Source organism: Gorilla gorilla, chromosome 2, assembly GCF_029281585.2.
Source record: "Gorilla gorilla gorilla isolate KB3781 chromosome 2, NHGRI_mGorGor1-v2.1_pri, whole genome shotgun sequence".
In the NCBI taxonomy this organism is placed as follows: domain Eukaryota; kingdom Metazoa; phylum Chordata; class Mammalia; order Primates; family Hominidae; genus Gorilla; species Gorilla gorilla.
The window spans coordinates 25,198,710-25,216,443 of record NC_086017.1 but is presented as its reverse complement, the minus strand read 5'-3'; the positions used below and the strand labels follow the sequence as shown (position 1 = coordinate 25,216,443).

General features: G+C 44.5%; 2 protein-coding genes across 4 annotated transcripts in view; both read left to right on the top strand.

Annotated features, from left to right (window-relative positions):
- Positions 1-13,297, top strand: part of METTL6 (methyltransferase 6, tRNA N3-cytidine) — a 50,748-nt gene extending 37,451 nt beyond the window's left edge. For 2 of the 3 annotated variants that reach the window (XM_019023457.4, XM_063703429.1), the window contains exon 7: positions 6,443-9,358. The gene's annotated coding sequence lies outside the window, so the exon portion shown is untranslated. Of the gene's footprint in view, positions 1-6,442; positions 9,359-11,728 lie in introns of those variants that run through there. The other variant, XM_063703428.1, reaches the window with a different exon arrangement.
- Positions 13,298-14,992: 1,695 nt separating this feature from the next.
- Positions 14,993-15,317, top strand: LOC101127689 (non-histone chromosomal protein HMG-17-like). The gene has a single exon (XM_055381095.2). It carries the CDS (start codon positions 15,008-15,010, stop codon positions 15,278-15,280), a length of 273 nt encoding a protein of 90 aa, XP_055237070.2. The 5' UTR covers positions 14,993-15,007; the 3' UTR covers positions 15,281-15,317.
- Positions 15,318-17,734: the final 2,417 nt, after the last annotated feature.

Below are 17,734 nucleotides of genomic sequence, written 5' to 3'. Positions count from 1 at the left end.
CCCCCAGCCTCCTTATTAAAATGTTGAAACTACTGAACTGATGCTATAAATTTACAATCTGTTCTCTTCTTTTTTCACTATCTGACAAGTGTTTGGCTTTCTAGGAGATTTAACTTACAATCTTTTTTTTTTTCCCTTGAGATGGAGTCTTACTGTGTCACCCAGGCTGTAGTGAGTGTAGTGGTGCAATCTCTGCTCACTGCAACCTCTTCCTCCTGGGTTCAAGCAATTTTCCTGCCTCAGCCTCCCAAGTAGCTAGGATTACAGGTGCGTGCCACCATACCTGCCTAATTTTTGTATTTTTAGTAGAGACAGGATTTCACCATGTTGGCCAGGCTGGTCTCAAATTCCTGACCTCAAGTGATCTGCCTGCCTCGGCCTCCCAAAGTTCTGGGATTACAGGCATGAGCCACAGCACTCAGTCCGACTTACAATCTTTTCATTGAGTTCCTAACTTCTGCTTTCATATTTCTAAATTCTGAAGGAGGCCAGGCACAGTGGCTCACATCAGTAATCCCAGCACTTTGGGAGGTCAAGGCGGGAAGATGACCTGAGGCCAAGTGTTCAAGAGCAGCCTTGGTAACATAGCGAGACCCCATATCTACCAAAAAATATAAAATTAGTCAGGCATAGTGATGTATACCTGTAGTCCCAGCTACTCAGGAGGCTGAGTTGGGAGGATCCCTTGAGCCCAAGAGTTCAAGGATGCACTGAGCTATAATTTCACTGCTCTCTAGCCTGGGTGACAGAGTAAGATTCTTTCTCTTAAAAAAAAAAAAAAAAAAATTGACCGGGCGCGGTGGCGTATGCCTGTAATCCCAGCACTTTGGGAGGCCGAGATGGGTGGACCACTGAGGTCGGGAGTTTGAGACCAGCCTGACCAACATGGAGAAACCCCATCTCTACTAAAAATACAAAATTAGCCGGGCGTGGTGGCGCATGCCTGTAATCCCAGCTACTCAGGAGACTGAGGCAGGAGAATCTCTTGAACCCAGGAGGTGGAGGTTTTGGTGAGCCGAGATTGCGCCATTGCGCTCCAGCCTGGACAATAAGAGTGAAATTCCATCTCAAAAAAAAAATTAAAATTAAAAAATAAATTCTGGAGGAGTACAGGCAAGGCAACCTCACCCGAATATATGGCTCCCTGGTATAATGAGTATTTTGAATTAAAGGTCCTTAAAGATCCATAGATGCTAGAAGAGACTTTTTCTCTATCTACATAAAGGGCTGAAGGACCCACCAAGGAAAACAATCGTTTTTCCTTCTGCTTCATGCTTTCTCATCTATTGCAGAAAAGAAGAGCAAGGAATTAACCACACCTAAACAGACTTATTCACAAGATAATATTCTTCTCTCAGGCTCAATTTCCAAAGAGCACTTTGGGGAGCCAAAGTGGGAGGATTGCTTGAGGGCAGGAGTTCGAGACCAGCCTGGGAAACGTAGCACAACCTACAACAAAAAACTTAGGAAAAAAAAAAAAAGGCCAGGTGTGGTGCCTCATGCATGTAATCCCAGCACTTTGGGAGGCTGAGCAGGGAGGATTGTTTGAGCCCAAGAGTTTGAGACAAGCCTGGGCAACACCGTGAGACTCCATCTCTATAAAAAAAAAATTAGCTGGGCATGGTGGCATATGCCTATAGTCACAGCTACTTAGGAGGCTGAGGCAGGAGTGAAACCACCGCTGCAAAATTATAACTGAGACAGTGAAAGAGATCTGACTGAACCAACTCTATCTTCCTTCTAACCTCCGAGCTGTATTTGTTCATTCCTGAGCGTAGGCTGAACTAACTTTGGGAGAAAAGTAGTTTATAATTTAAAACTTAGTTTATAGTTTAAAACAAAGATGGCAACAGCCCTTTCCCAAAACAAACGCCCTTCTTGCCTGGGGACTAGACAGCCTTTGTAGGACTAAGAAACTAGCCACAAGATTAGAAATTATGGTTTAGGAGTCATACAGCTGGATGCTACAAAATTTTGGCCCTCCTTAAACTGCTCCTAAGATCAGTGCTCAGATGTTTTGCAGGCCCTGCACTTGATGGATCAACTGGCACCACCCAGATGGATAAACTGGCTCATCTGATCTTGTGGCTCCCACCAAGGAACTGACTTAGTGCAAGAAGACAGCTTCAGCTTCTTATGATTTTATCTCTGACCTGATCAATCAGCACTCCTGGTTCACTGGCTTTCCCCTACTCACCAAGTTGTCCTTAAAAACTCTCATTTCCTGGCCAGGTGCAGTGGCTCACACTTGTAATCCCAGCACTTTGGGAGGCCGAGGCGGGCGAATCACTTGAGGCCAGGAGTTTTGAGACCAGCCTGGACAACAACATGGCAAAATCCCGTCTCTGCTAAAAATACAAAAATTTGCCGGGCATGGTGGCATGTGCCTGTAATCCCAGCTACTCAGTAGGCTGAGGCAGGAGAATCACTTGAACCCAGGAGGCGGAGGTTGCAGTGAGTGGAGACTGCGCCATTGCACTCCAGCCTGGGCGACGAGCGAAACTCCATCTCAAAAACAACAACAACAACAACAATAAAACTCTTATTTCCAAATACTGAGGGAGACTTTTTTGAGTAATCATAAAACTCTGGTCTCCCGCACAGCTGGTCTGTGTGAATTACTCTTTGTCTACTGCAGTTCCCCTGTCTTGATAAATTGGCTCTGTCTAGGCAGAGGCAAGGTGAACCCATGGGTGGTTACAAGAGGATCACATGAGCCCAGTAGGTCAAGGCTGCAGTGAGCTGTGACCACACCATTGCACTCCAGCCTTTGGGACAGAGCAAGATCCTGTCTCAGAAAAAAAAAAAATCTTTTTTTTCAAAGAGAACGATTTACAAGCTAATCTCTGTTCCCTGATCCATTCATTCTCCCTAGCAATCGTTTATTGTACCTCAGCAGAATTACCTATATTCCCCATCTCCTCACTCCGCTCTCAAATAAGGCTATATAAGTATTTGGGCCCCATTGGGATATTGAGTGATCACTCTGATTCTCCCCTGTGTACACATTAATAAGTTTTGATGCCTTTTTCCTACTAATCTGCATTTTGTGAGTTGATTTTTCAGTAAACCTTCAGATGACAAAGGGGAAGTTTTTCCCTTGGCCCCTACTGTCAGAGGCATTTGAACCAAAGTGAATAGGAGCTGGGTAAAATAAAGCTGAGACCTACTGGGCTGCATTCCCAGGCAGTTAGGCATTCTTAGTCACAGGATGAGATAGGAGGTTGGCACAAGATACAGGTCACAAAGACCTTACTGATAAAATAGGATACAGTAAAGAAGCTGGCCAAAACCTGCCAAATCCAAGATGGTAATGAAAGTGACCTCTGGTCATCCTCACTGTTCATTATGTTAGAATCGGTAGTTAGGCAGACATGAGCAGGGCAGGGGAGGGCCCCCTCTCCAGGAATGTCAGGTGATCATCAGATGATGGTCAGGCAGTTGTTAAACTCTCTCTCTAAAATAACAATTGGTTGTAGCCAGTGCCAGAGAAAGACAATCTCCCAATAGATAGAAAACACCTGAAACTAACTGGGCACCATGGCTCATGCCTGTAATCCCAGCACTTTGGGAGGCTGAGGCAGGTGGATCACCTGAGGTCAGGAGTTCAAGACCAGCCTGGGCAACATGGTGAGAACCACCCCCATCTCTACTAAAAATACAAAATTAGCCGGGCGTAGTGGTGCATGCCTGTAATCCCAGCTACTCAGGAGGCAAGGCTGGAGAATCGCTTGAACCTGGGAGGCAGAGGTTTCAGTGAGCTGAGATTGCACCATTGTACTCCAGCCTGGGTGACAAGAGTGAAACTCCGTCTCAAAAAAAAAAAAAAAAGAAAAGGAAACACCGAAAACTGGTAATCAGCAGCTTCCTGGTAAGATCTTTGGAGTTGGGCAAGTGGACTAAGGCACGTTCACTAAGAGGCAAAACAGCAGAGTTTAATGGGTGTATGAACTTCCTCTGGGAACACTTGACTGGTAATGGAAACACACCTCAACTGAGCATGTGTACAACTTCAGTAAACATACTGCACATACAGACAGCCCACCCCAAGGGGACAATTAAGGGAAGAGAAGCGGAAACCCTGGAACCATGCCCATGTATAAAACCTCAAGCCAAGGGCTGAAAAGGGCACTTGGATCTCTCAAGTCACCCACTTGGCCCTCTTCCAAGTGGACTTTGCTTCCTTTCATTCCTGCTCTAAAACTTTTTAATAAACTCTCATTCCTGCTCTAAAAGTTGTCTCAATCTCTCCCTCTGCCTTAAACCTGCTTCTGCCCCTTGGCTGAATTCTGTCCTCCGAGGAAGCAAGCATCTAGTTGCTGCAGCCCTATGTGGCTTTGCTGCTGGTAACAATTATATGCTAGTTATAATGCATTAGGATGCTAAAAGACACTCCCACCAGCACCATGACAATTTACAAATGCCATGGCAGTGCCTGGAAGTTACCCTGCATATTCTAAAAAGGGGAGGAACCCTCAGTTCTGGAAATTGCCCACCCTTTCCCAGAAAACTCACGAATAATCCACCCCATATGTAGCATATAAGCAAGAAATAACCATAAGTTTACTCATAGAGCAGCCCATGCCTCTGCTCTGCCTATGGAGGAGCCATTCTTTTGTTTCTTTTCTTCTCTAATAAACTTGCTTTCACTTTGCAGACTTGCCCCAAATTCTTTTCTCGTGCAAGGTCCAAGAACCCTCTCTTGGGGTCTGGATTGGGATCCCTTTCTGGTAACACTACAATTCTAAGAGCTCTTTTTTTATTGGTTCACCTACAGGAATAAACTGAGGCAAAATTAATATAAGCAGAGAGTTTATTTGGGCCAAATTTGAGGGCTACAGCCCAGGAGACACAGATTCAAGTTAAGTTGCCCTGAATATATGCCGTGATTAGCAGCACTTACAAGTGGATTGTTTTTGTTTTTGTTTTTGTTTTTGTTTTTTTGGAGACAGGGTCTTGTTATATTGACCAGGCTGGTCTTGAACTCTTGGCTTCAAGCAATCAACAAGTGGGTTTTGTTCGTTTGTTTGTTTGTTTTAGATGGACTCTTGCTCTGTCACCCAGGCTGGAGTGCAGTGGCACAATCTTGGCTCACTGCAACCTCTGCCTCCCGAGTTCAAGCAATTCTCCTGCCTCAGCCTCCCTAGTAGCTGGAATTACAGGCGTGCACCACCACGCCCAGCTATGTTTTGTATTTTTAGTAGAGACAGGTTTTCCCCATGTTGGCCAGGCTGGTCTCGAACTCCTGACCTCAGATGATCCGCCTACCTCGGCCTCCCAAAGCGCTGAGATTACAGGTGTGAGTCACTGCGCCTGGCCAACAAGTAGGTTTTTAAAGGAAAAAAGAAGGGGCAGTTCCTAAATTGAACATAAGCTACTAATTGGCATATATTGTTCTTTGTATCACAAATTCCAGGAACATGAAGATAATGGGTGAGGGTCATATTGTGCAACTTGTGATAGCATTTTGGGTAATTTATCAGCCAGTCTGGAAACTACATGGAAGGAAAGAAAGAACAAAATGCCTTTAAACAATTGTTCCTAGGCATGATTCTCTGGGGAGGGGTGGGTGTGACTGAAGATTCATTTTCTTAAGATTGTGTCTCTCTGGACCTGATAAATTTTGCATACCACACATTTTTCAGACTTCTCTGAGCTACTTCTCTTTCTCACTTCAGTGTTCATTTTAAAAATAGTAACCCATTATTTCACAGATGCGATGTGTTATTTCTCTAAAGCATGCATTTCAGTAGAGACGGGGTCTCTAAGAGGGGCAGTAATTGTCCCCCAAGGGGGCAAAAATTGGTTCTTTGGGGATTGACAAGAGAATGTTTTATATAACAGTGATCTGTGGCCTTCAAAAACTCAACCCTATCCAACAAAATCATATTCATTCTTCTAGAGTTGAAGTGTCTTTGCCTGGGCTGGAGTGCAGTGGCGTGATCACAGCTCACCTCAGCCTGGAACTCCTGGGCTCAAGTGATCCTCCTACCTCAGTCTCCCGGGTAGCTGAGGCTACAGGTGTGTGCCATCACACCCAACTAATTTTTTTTTCTTACAGAGAGATGGTCTCGCTATGTTGCCCAGGCTGGTCCTGAACTCCTGGCCTAAAGCGATCCTCCTGCCTCGGCCCCCCAAAGTGCTGAAATTACAGGTGTGAGCAACTGCACCCAACTTCTTGTCCATTAATATTTAATTTCTCTCTGCATAGTCTCGTTTTCTCTGTTTTTTTCTTTATTTCCTGTTTTGGTCTCTATTAGGAGCTTTTCTCAGATGTGTGGTGACCCTTGGTTTTCCATTCGTATATTTTTTTTAATGCGGAGCTTAAAAGCTGCTTGGAAGCTCTGAGCACATGAGGTGGAGTTGTCAACATGGGCTTCATTTTATTTATTGGTTTTTACTTATTTTGTTTTCTTTTATCTCTTTTTTGTTTCTTTTTCAGGTCTCAAACAAAAGTCTGGAACCTGGGCTTCTTTGTAGGATATTTGGCTGTGCTTTTGTATTATATGAACCACAGAAAATAATCTTCCAGTATGATATTGTTTTCAGTATAGTACCTCAACCCCAATTTTGCTTGGTAACCCTTTATCCAGAGACCTTTTGTTTTCAACTTACAGTCTTATTCTGGGGTGGGGGATGTACAGTCTGGCTGTGTGGACTTGCAGGAGAGATTTAGGGTTCTAACTTCTTCTTACTGACTTCCAACCAATTCTCCTGTATTCAGTCTTATACACACCCCCACTTATACTAGACGTAGCTGGTACTACCAAAGCCTGGTCACAAAACTCTATGGGAGTCTCAATGCAAGTTGAGTTGCTTCTTGACTTTCATCCCTGCTGGCTTAAGACTCAGCTTCATAAGCCTGCTAAGTCAGTTGCTATTTATCCTGTTTTCTAGCCCTTCAAAATTTTAAATGAAAATTTACATTTTTAATTGACAAATAATAATTATATATATGGGATAAATATGATGTTTTGATAGTAATAGATGTATACATTGTGGAATGATTATATGAAGCTAATTAATATATCACACTCCTCACATACTTCTTTTTCTTTGTATTGAGAACATGTAAAATCTATTATTGGCCAAGCATGGAGGCTCACACCTGTAATTCCAACACTTTGAGAGGCCAAGGCAGGAAGATTGCTTGAGCCCAGGAATTCAGGGATTCCAGACACCAGCCTGGGCAACATAGCAATACCCTGTCTCTAATAATAAAAAAAAAAGTAAAAATAAATGTGTAATTTAAAAAATTCATTATTGTTATTATTTTTACAATTTTGAAACTGTAGGGGCCAGGAACAAACTTCCCCTTTGCCCTCTGAAGAATAACTAAAAAATCACTCAGCAAATGCAGATTAATAGGAGAAATGGAATAAAAACTTAGTAATTGTTTTCCTTGGTGGATCCCTTAGGTCTTTATGTAGATAGGGAAAAGGTTTCTTCTAGCATCTGTTGATCGCTAAGGACATTTAATTCAAAATACTCATTATACCAGGGAGCCATATCTGGGGGTAAAATTCCAGATGCTCCTTCAAAGTATACATTATTATTGACTATGGTCACCATGTACAATAGATCTCAAAAACGTATTCCTCCTGGCTAACTGAAATGTGTGCCCTTTGGTCAACATCTCCCCTACTCCTCTCCTCCCCCAGCCTCTGGTAACCACCATTCTACTTTCTGCTGCTGTGAGTTCAACTTTTTAAAATTCCACATATAAGTGAAATCATGTGATATTTGTCTTTCTGAATCTGGCTTATTTCACTTAGCATAATATCTTCCAGGTTCACCCATGTTGTTGCAAATGATAGAATGTCCTTGTTTCTAATGTTCTCCCAAATTTAATCAATTTTATGGGGTTTATGTGATAAAAATATCCTTTTGCTGTCATTTTCATGGGGTTTCCAGAAGGATCCTAACTAGGTACACATGCTTAGTCTGTCTTTTTTTTTTTTTTTTTTTTTTGAAGCAGGTCTCCCTCTGTTGCCAGGCTGGAGTGCAGTGGCCTGATCATGACTCATTGCAACCTCTGCCTCCCAGGCCCAAGCAATCCTCCTACCTCAGCCTCCAAGTAGCTGGGACTGCAGGTGTGTGCCAGCATGTGTGGCTAATTTTATTTTTGTAAAGACAGAGTCTCCTTATATTGCCCAGGCTGGTCTCAAACTCCTGGGTTCGAGATCCTCCTGCCTCTGCCTCCCAAAGTGCTGGGATTACAGGCATGAGCCATGGTGCCTGGTCTAGTCTGTCATCTTTAAACAATTGGGTTGGGAAGGAAAAGGTAGCACATAGATAGATGATTTAAGCAGAAATAGATAAGCATAATTGTCCATTGTAAAGGGGCTGAATGATCTGGAGAATGGAGGCAACTCAGGAAAACTGAACTTGGTGGTGTGTGCTTAGGACTAATGAAAAGTGGCCGGGCACAGATGCTCATGCCTATAATCCCAGCACTTTGGGAGGGTGAGAGGGAGTATAATTTGAGGCCAGGAATTCAAGGTTGCAGTGAGCCATGATTGTGCCACTGTTCTCCAGCCTGGGCAGCAGAGTGAGACCCCGACTCTTAAAAAAAAAAAAAAAGAACCAAAGAAATGTTAGTTCCAGGGATTCCCAGGGACATGGGCAGGGTCCAAGAATGATGCTGAGTTAAGGTTAGGTGGCTATTCAGAAAGCTACTTCGACTTGTATCCCGTATTATGGATCAAGGACCTTAAAAATAGCCATACTTTTTTTTGTTCTAGTAACTCAATTTGTAGGATTGTTTCCTAAGAGATAATCTGACATATTCAAGGACTTCTTCACAAAGATATTCATTAGCTGCATTATTTATAGTACCAAACATTATAAATAGTCTAAACCAGAGATCCACAAGCTATGGCTATAACAGTGACAAGGAGGCCTAGCGTGACTAACTCCATTTTGCTCCTAACCCCCCTGCAGCGATAACCTGTATCTTTTAGGTTAACTGCTTTTGCTTATCTCTGCACATAGGCCAAGCTAACTATAGAAGGAATTTAGTTTATAGTTTAGAGCAAGGATGGTAATAGTGCCTCCCCCAAAACTAACCCCTGAGGAGATAAGGAGGATGTATGCAAGTAATAATGTTATGTTAAAGATTTATAAGAGCATTGTGACCTGACCAAGGACAAAGTTTCACCACCTCCTTGGACCCTTGCTGCCACCCAGATGTGATCACTGGCCACTTCTTGACCTCAACTCCCTCCCTCTTCCCCCTTCCTCTCACATAAAAGGAGCCTGAAATTTGTATTGACTTAAAAATGGTTCTTCAGGACACTACTCTTCCATTTTCTTGGTTTGCTGGCTCTCTGAATAAAAGTCACTTTCCTTGCCTCAACCCCTTGTCTCTTGACTTATTAGATGTCATGCAGTGAGTGGTACACTCTTTGGACTCTGTTACATGACCCAGAGAATCATCTAGTCCTCCTTTTATTTTGGTAAAGTTGTGTTAAATATAGCCACACCCGTATATGTATTGTTTATGGCTTATGGCTCCTTTCATGCTACAAGGGCAGAGACTATCTGGCCAATAAAGCCTAAAATATTTACTATCTGGATCTTGTTTTTGTTTTGTTTTTGTTTTTGTTTTAGAGAAATGGGGTGTTGCTATGTTGCCCAGGCTCGTCTCAAACTCCTGGACTCAAGTGATCATCCTGCCTCGGCCTCCCAAAGTGCTGGGATTACAGGTGTGAGCCACCGCGCCTGGCTATCTGGACCTTTAAGGAAAAGTTTGTTGCCCCAGTCTAGATGACTGGTAGGGGGGTCAAGCTAAGATATAGCCATATGATGGAACAGAATATAGTCAATGAACATTGTGTCTAAGAAAAAAAAGTTTTCAACATTTTAATAGAATGTTCACATTATAATGTTAAGTTTAAAAAAGCTAGATATAAAATTATATAATCTGTTCTGAACTATATAAAAATATGTACAGAAAAATACACTGGCAAGAAATTCAGTACCATAAAATATTTTCTTTTTTTTTTTCCAAGACAAGAGTCTCACTGTGTCCCCCAGGCTGGAATGCGGTGGCGTGATCTCGGCTCATTGCAACCTCTGCCCCCCCGGGTTCAAGCGATTCTCCTGCCTCAGCCTCCCGAGTAGCTGGGACTACAGGCACGCATCGCCACGCCCAGCTAATTTTTGTATTTTTAGTAGAGACGGGGATCTCACCATACTGGCGAGGTCTTGAACTCCTGATCTCAGGTGATCCACTCCCCCTCAGCCTCCCAAAGTGCTGGGATTACATGGGTGAGCCACCGCGCCTGGCCTAAAATATTTTCATTTAGTTTTTTGTTGTTGTTGTTACAGAGACAGGGTCTTGCTCTAGCACTCAGGCTGGATTTCAGTGGTGCAATCATAGCACACTGCAGCCTTGACTCCTGGGCTCAAGAAATTGTCCCACCTCAGTCTCCTGAGTAGCTAGGGCTACAAGCACACACCAGCTAATTTTTACTACTTTTTGTAAGATGGGGTCTCATTATGTTGCCCAGGCTGGTTGGGCACGGTGGCTTCCGCCTGTAATCCCAGCACTTTGGGAGGCCGATGCAGGTTGATCACCTCAGTTCAGGAGTTCCAGACCAACATGTCAAAACCCTGTCTCTACTAAAAATACAAAAATTAGCCAGGCATGGTGGCCCATGCCTGTAGTCCCAGCTACTTGGGAGGCTGAGGCAGGAGGATCGCTTGACCAGGAGGTGGAGGTTGCAGTGAGCCAAGATTGTGCCACTGTACTCCACTGGGTGAAAGAATGAGACTGTCTCAAAAAAAAAAAAAAAAAAAAAAAGAACTCTTGGCTTCAAGTGAGCCACCTGCCTCAGCCTCCCAAAGTGCTGGGATTAAAAGCATGAGCTGCCACACCTGGCCATAAAATATTAGTACTTTTCTGTATAACAACCATAAGGTCAGAGATAGAAGTTTGTATGGGAAGAATTCCTCCTGCTGCGACATGGTCTATGCCCTACAAAGGTAAGTGTCAGCAGAAGGCAAGGGAACAATGGGAAGGGAAAGGGCAACACCAATAATTCAGTCCTTTCTGTAGTGACAGTCAAAAGCTGCCCAAACTTGAGGGAGCTCCAAGAGTAAGATGACCAACCATCTGGGTTTGCTGACACTGTCTTGACTTTAGCATAGCAGCCACACATGGCAGGGAACTCCTTAGTGTGGGGTTCCCACAGTTGGCCACCCTACAACCATGCTGTACCCCACACACACCATTACATAGCCTTGGTTGGCCTTTGCGAAGTACCTGAGAATGGATTTGTCTCTTCTTAGATACTTCTCCAGTGGACAGTTGGGTGGAACACCATTAATCAATGAGTGCTTTTGTGCAAAACAGAAAAAGGGCCTGCTCTGGGCAAATGCAGGCCTCATAGCTTGGTGTAACACCTTTGGTGGAAGGCAGCCTTCTGTTAGGCCCTAGCTGGAGCACACACCTTGTCAAGCAGAGCCATGGCTGGAATTCAGGACCCTGTCCTCTTAGCAGGCACCTTTGCATGGTGCACAAACCATGCATTTGCAGGCAGCAGACCTGCCACTCAGACTCCAGAGAGATCTGCTCCCTGTCCCAGGTGCCTCTAACATGCACAGCACCAGGAAACACAAAACTCTTTCTTGAGCACTGAGTTATGTATTTTTGTCTAGGGACTGTGCCTGCTGTGTCTGTGAAATCCAAAATAAACACCGGATTTTTTATTTTTTCACACAGAATAAGGACCTACTGGAAATAGATGAAAAAGACATAAAAAGACATCTGGAGGGGAAATATCGAAGCCAAGAATGAGACTGGAGGTGGAATTCGGCCCTTTTATTTTGATTCTCTGATTCCAAAAAGGAACCCACTGGGCTGCAGGAGCATGGCGACCACCTCTGTCTCTTTACAGCAGCCCCTTACTCATGGGTGGTGCTGTGAAGGTCCTCTTTCCAGCCACTCCATCTTCAATTTTGTCACTGCCCATTCTCTCACTCCTCCTTCTGGGTGTCTGACAACATGTTCATTAGATGTTTAAAATATGTTTTCTAAGTCTTTTTTCTATTCCGCTGCACATCCTATCTTTTTGTCTCTTGGAAATGAGGTAGGAGACTGGCAGGACTTGTCTTCTGGTCACAATCCTGCTGACCAAAAGAAGGTGGTCCACACAGGATGAAGTGAAGAAACCGGTGGAAACCAGCAGATGGCGACAAAAGCAATCCCTAGCCGCCCTCATTGCTCATTAGCATAGGACACGCCCGCCAGCGCCATGACAGTTTACAAATGCCATGGCAACGACCCGGAAGTTACTGCCTCTTTCCATGACGACAAATTTTGTGGGTCATTGCCATGGAAAGGAGTAGTAACTTACTACATCTTTCTAAATAACTTGGCCCTCAATGTGCATCAGCTTGCCCTTTAATATACAAGTAATTGAAAGTGGGTACAAGTAGATAGAGTTGCCAACAGCCCATACGTTGCAGACTCTGGGCTCATTGCCTATGAGTTACCCCTGCTCTGTAGGGAGAGGTGCTATTCATATAAGATTGCTATTTAACACCACAGGCTTGTCCTTGAATTCTTTCCTGGATGAGGCTGAGAACTCTTCAGGGCTAAGCCCCAATTGTGAGGCTCGCCGTCCAGCAGCAGAATCACGTTCTCCAGTCCTGTCTCCCAATTCCCTACTTCCCTCTTCAGTTTTATAGTTTTTGTCATTAAACCTATCTGCTGAACTTAGCATGTAGGCATTTATATATATATTTACACATGCATATATGTTTGTTATTACATTTTTCCCTAGAAGTTCTATTTGGTTCTTTTAAAAATAGACTACATAGGCTGGCGCGGTGGCTCACGCCTGTAATCCCAGCACTTTGGGAGGCTGAGGCGGGCAGATTACGAGGTCAGGAGTTTGAGACCAGCCTGACCAATATGGTGAAACCCTGTCTCTACTAAAAATACAAAAATTAGCCAGGCATGGTGGCACGTGCCTGTAATCCCAGATACTCAGCAGGCTGAGGCAGGAGAATCGCTTGAACTCGAGAGGCAGAGGTTGCAGTGAGCCAAGATCGCACCACTGCATTCCAGCCAGAGTGACAGAGCGAGACTCTGTCTCAGATTTAAAAAAAAAAAAAAATTGACTACATTGATTTTCATAGTTTCCAATTCATTGAATATATCAACAAGTTTGCCTTAAAAAAAATTCAGGCTGACTCTGTGTGCACTGCCTATGAGTTATCTCTGCTCCACAAGGTTAATCCTAATCTATAAAGAAAAATAAAATGAAATAAAATAAATTCAGCTATTTGTTTAAAAAGTCTACATCTGATAATTCAATATTTGAACTCTTTGCAGATCTGTTTCTATTATTTGTCTTTTTTTCCTGCCAATTACCAGTCTTGTACTCTATGAGTTATCTACGACTGTGTGCTGGACACTGCTTTTGGGTTTTTTTGTTTTGTTTTGTTTAAAAGTCTCCTTCTGTCACCCAGACTAGAGTGCAATGGCACGATCTCAGCTCACTGCAAACTCTGCCTCCTGGGTTCAAGCTATTCTCCCACCTCAGCCTCCTGAGTAGCTGGAACTACAGACGCCCACCACCACACCTGGCTAATTTTTTGTATTTTTAGTAGAGATGGGGTTTCACCATGTTGGCCAGGCTGGTCTCAAACTCCTGACCTCAGGTGATCCACTTCAGCCTACCAAAGTGCTGGGATTATAGGCGTGAGCCACTGTGCCCAGCCTGGACACTGCATTTGAAAAACTATGTGTAGAAATGATATGAGGCCTATGTTGAAGGCACTTTCCTTCAGAAAGTCTCTACATTTGCTTCTGTGAGGTGTCTAGGGGAGTAAGGGTCTCAAAGCACCTTAAACCAGGCTCAAGGCTTGATATTCCCTGACCCAAACAATTAGCAATGTCTGCCATTTAAGTAAATAAATGAAGAATATAAAAGACACCCACGAAGCAGCCCAAACGCTCCCAAATCAGAGACAACAGTGTCAACAGAGGTCAGTTTTTGGGGCCCCCATGTTCTCACCTGATCAGTGAGAGCTAATAATGAGTCCTCTAGGCATAGCCAAAGGGCTTGTTGGTAGAAAGATCTGGCATCATAATGTGATGTGAAAGTTGTAGGTGGACTGGCAAATGTGTCAATCCATCGGACTGAAGGGGAGTGTTGAATTTAGATTTAAGACTTTTCTTTCTTTCCTGTCAATGCTGTGTTATCTGTATTATCTTAAAAGAATCACTTGCTCTCTGGGTCTTGGTTTGTCCATCTGTGAAGCAATGGGATTGCACCGCATCAGTGTTTCCCAAATTTTAATGTTCACCTGTGCCCTGGGGAGCTTGTTAAACTGTAGCTTTTGATTCAGTAAGCCTGGGATGGACTCTGAGAGTCAGTGAGTCTATCTGAGAAGCTCCCAGCTGATTCCAGTACTCCTGATCTGTGGGCCACACCTGGAGTAGAAAAGTTTTACATAAACTCTACCTTCCTCTCCTGTACAAGTCCAGGCAAATAGGGACCCACTGATTAAACAAATCCACTCCCCAACCAGATAATTCTGCCTTGTATTTCAGAACTGGGTTCCCATTGCATGTCCTCTAGAAAGCCTTGTCTGGTGTCTTTGCTTGCAGGGCATCCCACCAACAGCCTGACCCTAAGCGCTGTGAGCATGCCTCTGTCATATGGCACTGCAGTCACCTGTCCAATGTCAACATCCATGTCCCCAGTACTGATATAGTGCCGGGCACATAATTGGAACTCAATAAATACTTGTGATATAAGTAAATGGAAGAACAAACCAATGTAAGTTACAACTAGAGGTGGGAGTCAGGGGTGACTCAGCATATTCCTGACCAGGGCTTTAAAAAGTCAGATATCGGAGCAGTATGAAGAAGAGGTGAGAACGACCCCCGGACCGACCAAAGCCCGTGCGCCGCTGCGTCCCGCGTCCAGCACTTACGTCCCGCGTCCAGCACCTACGTCCCGCCGCCGTCGCCATCGCCGCGGCCACCATGCGCAAGAGAAAGGCTGAAGGAGATGCTAAAGGAGATAAAGCCAAGGTGAAGGACGAACCGCAGAGAAGATCCGCTAGGTTGTCTGCTAAACCTGCTCCTCCAAAGCCAGAGCCCAAGCCTAAAAAGGCCTCTGCAAAGAAGGGAGAGAAGGTACCCAAAGGGAAAAAGGGAAAAGCTGATGCTAGCAAGGAGGGGAATAACCCTGCAGAAAATGGAGATGCCAAAACAGACCAGTCACAGAAAGCTGAAGGTGCTGGAGATGCCAAGTGAAGTGTGTGCATTTTTTAAAGCTGTGTACTTCTGGTGACTGTACAGTTTGAAATACAATTTTTTTTTTTTTTTTTTTTTTTTTTTTGAGACGGAGTCTCGCTCTGTCGCCCAGGCTGGAGTGCAGTGGCATGATCTCGGCTCACTGCAAGCTCCGCCTCCCGGGTTCACGCCATTCTCCTGCCTCAGCCTCCGGAGTAGCTGGGACCACAGGCGCCCGCCACCACACCCGGCTAATTTTTTGTATTTTTAGTAAAGACAGGGTTTCACCACGTTAGCCAGGATGGTCTCCATCTCCTGACCTCGCGATCTGCCCCGCTTGGCCTCCCAAAGTGCTGGGATTACAGGCGTGAGCCACTGCAACCGGCCTTGAAATGCTATTTTTTATCAAGTTTTATAAAGATGCAGAATTTTGTTTTACTTTTTTTTTTTTTTTAAAGATATGTTGTTAGCACACAGAACACTTCATTGTTTTGGGGGGAAGGGGCATATGTCACTAATAGAATGTCTCCAAAGCTGGATCGATGTGGAGAAAACACCTTTCCCTTCTAGTTTTGAGAGACTTCCTCTTGGCTCCCAGGAGGAGGGATTCCCTGACTTTGACACACGTGGCCACCTTGGCACAAAAGCCTTGTGGTATGGAAAAACAAATTTGTTTTTATTTCTTCTTCTCCCTTTCCATCTTTCAGCATAGACTTAACTCCCTTAAGCCCAGACATCTGTTGGGACCTGACCCCTAGTCGTTGGTTACCAGTGTGTCAGGCAATCTGGACTTTTCAGTGATGCCACTGCGATGGCACCTGTCAAAAGAGCAGTGGTTCCATTTCTAGACTGTGGATCTTCAGATAAATTCTGCCATTTTCACTTCCTGAAAGTCAGGGTCGGCTTGTGAAAAGTTGTTAAACAACATGCTAAATGTGAAATGTCAACCCTCACTCTAAACTTTCCCTGTTCAGAGCACCAGATGAAGACTTCATTGGGTTTATAGTGGCTTTCTGATTTTTGGTAGTCCATTGCAGAAGGGAGTTTGAAAGTTGTTGTATACTGTTAACGATTATCTGCCCACGTCCTGCCTGAAATACCATGATTGTTTACGGACAGTATCTTTAATAAAGCTGGATACAGTTTGGCTTGGGAAAAAAAAAAAGTCAGGTCTCTGGACCAGGCGCAGTGGCTCATGCCTGTAGTCCCAACACTTTGGGGGGCCGAGGCAGGCAGATCACTTGAGGTCAGGAGTTCAAAATCAGACTGGCCAATATGGTGAAACCCCATCTCTATTGAAAATAAAATATAAAAATTACCCGGGTGTAGTGGCACATGCCTGTAGTCCTAGCTACTCGGGAGGCTGAGGCACGAGAATCGCTTGAACCCAGGAGGTGGAGGTTGCAGTGAGCCGAGATCACACCACTTCACTCCAGCCTGGGCAACAGAGCAAGACTCTCAAAAAAAAAAAAAAAGGCCTCTGTTTACTCTCAGAGTTGGAGATATCAACTGGGCTCCTGTTATGGACTGAATTGTATCCCTTGTTCATAAATTGAAGCCCTAACCTCCCATCCCCCATGACTCTATTTGGAGACGAGGCCTTTAAAGAGGTAATTAAGATTCAATGAGTGCATAAGGGTGGAGTCCTAATCCTCCAGGACTGGCATTCTTATAAAAGAGGAAGATGCACTGGGATGCACATGCACAGGGAAAAGGCCAAACGAGGACAAAGCCAGAAGGAGACTGTGTGCAGGTCATGGAGAGGGGCCTCAGGAGAAGCCAAACCTGCCTTCCTCTTGGATTTCCAGCCTCCAGAAGTGTGAGAAAACAAATTTCTGTTCTTAAAGCCACCTAGACCATGGCATTTTGTTATGGCAGCTCCAGCTGACTAATACAGCTCCTGACCTGAGCGTGGAATGGGAGCCTCTGGTTTCTAGGCTTCTCTGCCTGAACAGAAGACTTTCTGACCTCCCAGAGGGGGTGCTCAGCTTCGTTCAGCTGTTCCTCTGAGGCAGGAGATGAGATTCTCCTCTGGGCTAGTTTTGTTGGGAAGACCAGAGAAAAAGGGCTCCTCCAGATGGAATTTGTGACACCCCCCCAGCACTGCTGATTATTGTTGGTGGGACATGTCTGAATTCTAAAACTTGACCTTCAGGTACCACATTCTTGCCTGTTCACTTCCTCCTAATAACTATACCCAGATATTGTCTATGGCTATTCCTGCCTTTCCACATTCTGTTATTTTTTTTGGAGATGGGGTCTCACTGTGTTGGCCCGGCTGGTCTCAAACTCCTAGGCTCAAGGCGATCCTCCCACCTTGGCCTCCCAAAGTGCTAAGATTACAGACGTGAGTCATCACACCTGGCCCACATTCTCCCCTATATCTCAGGGGCCAGAAGCCTGGAAACTGCATTTCCCGAACTTCCTTGTCAGCTGGGTTCCTTGCCAGGTAGGTTCTGCTAGTGGAAGGCATTT

Coding starts and splice junctions, on each gene's coding strand:
- LOC101127689 (XM_055381095.2), top strand. CDS start 15,008: ATGCGCAAGAGAAAGGCTGAAGGAGATGCTAAAGGAGATAAAGCCAAG.